Genomic DNA, 4,106 nt, shown 5'->3' on the forward strand with positions numbered 1-4,106 from the left:
CCCAGAGCCTCTTTCTGTTTTGCATTAACTGCTGTTTCTCCTCCTCTCCTACAGGAGGCGCTGCTGCAGTTCCAGGAGGAGCAGGCAGATTACCCCGATTCCCTCCTGTATCACTTCCCCTCCCAGGTGTGGCTGGATGCCCTGCCTGAGCTGGTGGACTGTAGCCTGACTCGTAGCCTGCTCACCGCCCTGCTGACTGCGCTCAAGGCCAACGGTCAGTCTGTCTGGCTATGTGTCTGCCTGTCTGTGTGTCTGTCTATGTGTCTGTCTGTCTGTGTGTGTGTCTGTGTGTCTGTCTGCTTGTCTGTGTGTCTGTCTTGTGTCTGTGCGTCTGTCTGTCTGTCTGTGTGTGTGTGTTTATCTGTCTGTCTATGTGTGTGTGTCTGTCTGCCTGTTTGTCTGCCTGTCTGTGTGTGTGTCTGTCTGTGTGTGTGTGTGTGTGTCTAAGCAGTACAGACGCTGAGCAGTACATATGCTGATTGGGCTCTGTTGCTGCAGTACAGACGCTGAGCAGTACAGACGCTGATCGAGCCCTGTTGCTGCAGTACAGACGCTAAGCAGTACAGATGCTGATCGGGCCCTGTTGCTGCAGTACAGACGCTGAGCAGTACAGACGCTGATTGGGCCCTGTTGCTGCAGTACAGACGCTGAGCAGTACAGATGCTGATTGGGCCCTGTTGCTGCAGTACAGATGCTGAGCAGTACAGATGCTGATTGGGCCCTGTTGCTGCAGTACAGATGCTGATTGGGCCCTGTTGCTGCAGTACAGACTCTGAGCAGTACAGGCGCTGATCGGGCCCTGTTGCTGCAGTACAGACGCTGAGCAGCACAGACGCTGATCGGGCCCTGTTGCGCTGATCGGGCCCTGTTGCTGCAGTACAGACACTGATCGGGCCCTGTTGCTGCAGTACAGACGCTGAGCAGTACAGACGCTGATCGGGCCCTGTTGCTGCAGTACAGACACTGAGCAGTACAGACGCTGATCGGGCCCTGTTGCTGCAGTACAGACGCTGAGCAGTACAGACGCTGATTGGGCCCTGTTGCTGCAGTACAGACGCTGAGCAGTACAGACGCTGATTGGGCCCTGTTGCTGCAGTACAGACACTGAGCAGTACAGACGCTGATCGGGCCCTGTTGCTGCAGTACAGACGCTGAGCAGTACAGACGCTGATTGGGCCCTGTTGCTGCAGTACAGACGCTGAGCAGTACAGACGCTGATCGGGCCCTGTTGCTACAGTACAGACGCTGAGCAGTACAGACGCTGATCGGGCCCTGTTGTTGCAGTACAGATGCTGATCGAGCCCTGTTGCTGCAGTACAGACGCTGATCGGGCCCTCTTGCTGCAGTACAGACGCTGATCGGGCCCTGTTGCTGCAGTACAGACGCTAAGCAGTACAGACGCTGATCAGGCCCTGTTGCTACAGTACAGACGCTGAGCAGTACAGACGCTGATCGGGCCCTGTTGCTGCAGTACAGACGCTGATCGGGCCCTGTTGCTGCAGTACAGACGCTGATCGGGCCCTGTTGCTGCAGTACAGACGCTAAGCAGTACAGACGCTGATCAGGCCCTGTTGCTACAGTACAGACGCTGAGCAGTACAGACGCTGATCGGGCCCTGTTGCTGCAGTACAGACGCTGATCGGGCCCTGTTGCTGCAGTACAGACGCTGATCGGGCCCTGTTGCTGCAGTACAGATGCTGATCGGGCCCTGTTGCTGCAGTACAGACGCTGATCGGGCCCTGTTGCTGCAGGCTCCCAGGGCGTGTTCTGTGACGTGCTGCCCACGGATCGGCAGCGGCTGGAGCTCCTGGCCAAGCTGGGCTTCCTGGAGATCCTGCGGGGAGAGGCGCGGCCCAGGGAGGGCGTGGTCCTGGGCCGGCTGCTGTAGGAGGTGTCACCCCCCCCGCCCCAAACCTCCCTCTCACCCCCCCCCCCCCCACCTTCAAGCTCCCCTGTCCCCACCCCAAACACCCCAAATCCTCCTCCACTCTTTTACGGATCCTGTTATTGATTGTTGTGTTATACTGATCTTGCAGCTGTTTCTGTTATTTGGGGGGGGGGGGTGTTGTATGTTTTTTTTTTTTTTTTTGTAGCTGGGGGAAACATCACACACAGTACAGTACAACACATTTTAGGCACTGCTGGTGTGGCAGGTCAGGATTAAAGAGAAGCTCACGCACACACACACAGATGCATGTCACTCGCATGCACACTCACACAAGCACACACACTCACACATGCACACACACAGACGTACAGTTGGAACATGTTCCCGTGCTGCACTCACCTATCTGTCACCTCAGACTGGGCAGGAAGTGGGGGCTGCATCGCGTGGGGGGGGGGGGGGGGGGGGGGGGGCTAGGGGGTGGGGTGAGGGGGTATTAGCTACACATTTACATCTGTTCCCAGGGTGACCATTTTTAGTAGCAGCGATAATGCTCTTCTTTTTGCTGTTGTTTTTGCTCATGCTCATTTTCAGAGAAATGTGATCCTTTGTGAGATAAAGGGCTGTTCTGGCACATGAGGAAGTGCTCTCGCCCACAGCCCTGGTGACTCATAACACAAGTGTTACTGCTGCCATGGCTGGGGTCCTGTCCATTCCAGTTTGACTAAATTAAAATGAAACTCAGTTAATTAATCTAAATATCCTCATGGAACGTTATGTGCAGTTTTTGAATGAATGTCTTTGAAATGTGCTGAGTGGAATTTGGAGCTCACCCCAGCCCTGGTCCTGAGCCACCAAGAGACACAAAGAAGAAAAGGATCAGCTTAAAAAACACCCTGTTCAGTTTTCTCTGTCTGTTTGGCTTTTTGAACTTGCTCTTCAAATGGCATTAAACTTTCCTTCTTCTCAAACTGTCACTCTGTGCTACATGAAATGACGCAAAGAAACTGCTCTCTTCTGAAACCCCCACCAGGTTTATATTTCCATTCCTCTCATCTTTCCGTCTCCTCTTTGGTTTTTCGTGTGTGAGGATGAATCCTTTCACACACTACCGACAGGGCTTGACATGAACACCACCAACTGGTGGGTCATATTTTTCCTGATCTAGATTCTGTATGAAAAGTGTACTTGCAGTTTTGCGTGTCTTTTAAACTTGGTCCTGGGCGACCAGTTTGTATGCTGATTTTCATTCCAACTGCAACTACAATCCCAGAGTTTTAACAAGCTGTTAAATTTACTTAATTAATAGCTGTTAAAATCTTAATTCTAAAAACTTTTATATTTAGAGATTATTTACCCTTTTATGCCACATTATGTCAGAAATTGGGATGGCAGGTATGCCATCGCGCCAAGTTACGCCTTGGCGGGGGCATGCCTCATACCTATACAGCATCGAGAGTTTGGCACTTTTCAGGGTTCCCCACAGAAATAACCACAACAGCCACAGACACTCAGCCCTTAAAAACATTAAATTCTGTACATTCTGACCCCATTTCAACAGACAGATTTCATAAACAACTTCACTTCCTGTGTGTATAAGCATGCACTACATGGACAGGCCAAACATATGTGTGGATGGCTCTCTCACAGTCAAGATTGATTGAATACACACAGGGCCAAGTGACTTGAAAGAATTGAGGAAATATTGGGTAGCATTGCTTTGAAATACATCTTATGTCATTTCGGTGAGGCAAGATAGCCTATATTGTTTGTAGTACCGTAACTTGGCGTCATTTTGATATCAATACTTTTGAGTAACTTGGCATTTTTGTACGTTGAAAACGTGTTTTTTATGAGATAGCTATGTACGCCATGAAGAATAAAAGTCCCATCTTCACAGTGTCCTATAGCTGACTGATCAGTGCTTCACTCTCTTAAAGGAACAGTGTCATATAGCTGACTGATCAGTGCTTCACTCTCTTAAACGAACAGTGTTCTATAGCTGACTGATCAGTGCTTCACTTTCTTAAACGAACAGTGTTCTATAGCTGACTGATCAGGGCTTCACTCTCTTAAACGAACAGTGTTCTATAGCTGACTGATCAGTGCTTCACTTTCTTAAACGAACAGTGTTCTATAGGAAGTGTCGCACAGCCGCGCATGTGTGTAGTGTGTATGTGTGTGTGCACATGTGTGTGTATCATTGAATTTTAAACCCCAA

The 4,106-nt window shown here is 50.4% G+C and overlaps 1 protein-coding gene across 6 annotated transcripts in view; it reads left to right on the forward strand.

Annotated features, from left to right (window-relative positions):
- Positions 1 to 2,339, forward strand: part of si:dkey-183c6.8 (protein O-GlcNAcase) — a 12,517-nt gene extending 10,178 nt beyond the window's left edge. The window contains exons 16-18 of one of the 6 annotated variants that reach the window (XM_035425533.1): positions 55 to 214; positions 1,726 to 1,897; positions 1,930 to 2,339. In XM_035425533.1, the coding sequence (XP_035281424.1) occupies positions 55 to 214; positions 1,726 to 1,897; positions 1,930 to 2,011 (414 nt within the window). In that variant the 3' untranslated portion in view covers positions 2,012 to 2,339. The other 5 variants (XM_035425534.1, XM_035425535.1, XM_035425538.1 and 2 more) reach the window with 5 other exon arrangements.
- The last annotated feature ends 1,767 nt before the right edge of the window (positions 2,340 to 4,106 follow it).

Source organism: Anguilla anguilla, chromosome 7 (genome assembly GCF_013347855.1).
Source record: "Anguilla anguilla isolate fAngAng1 chromosome 7, fAngAng1.pri, whole genome shotgun sequence".
Lineage (NCBI taxonomy): Eukaryota > Metazoa > Chordata > Actinopteri > Anguilliformes > Anguillidae > Anguilla > Anguilla anguilla.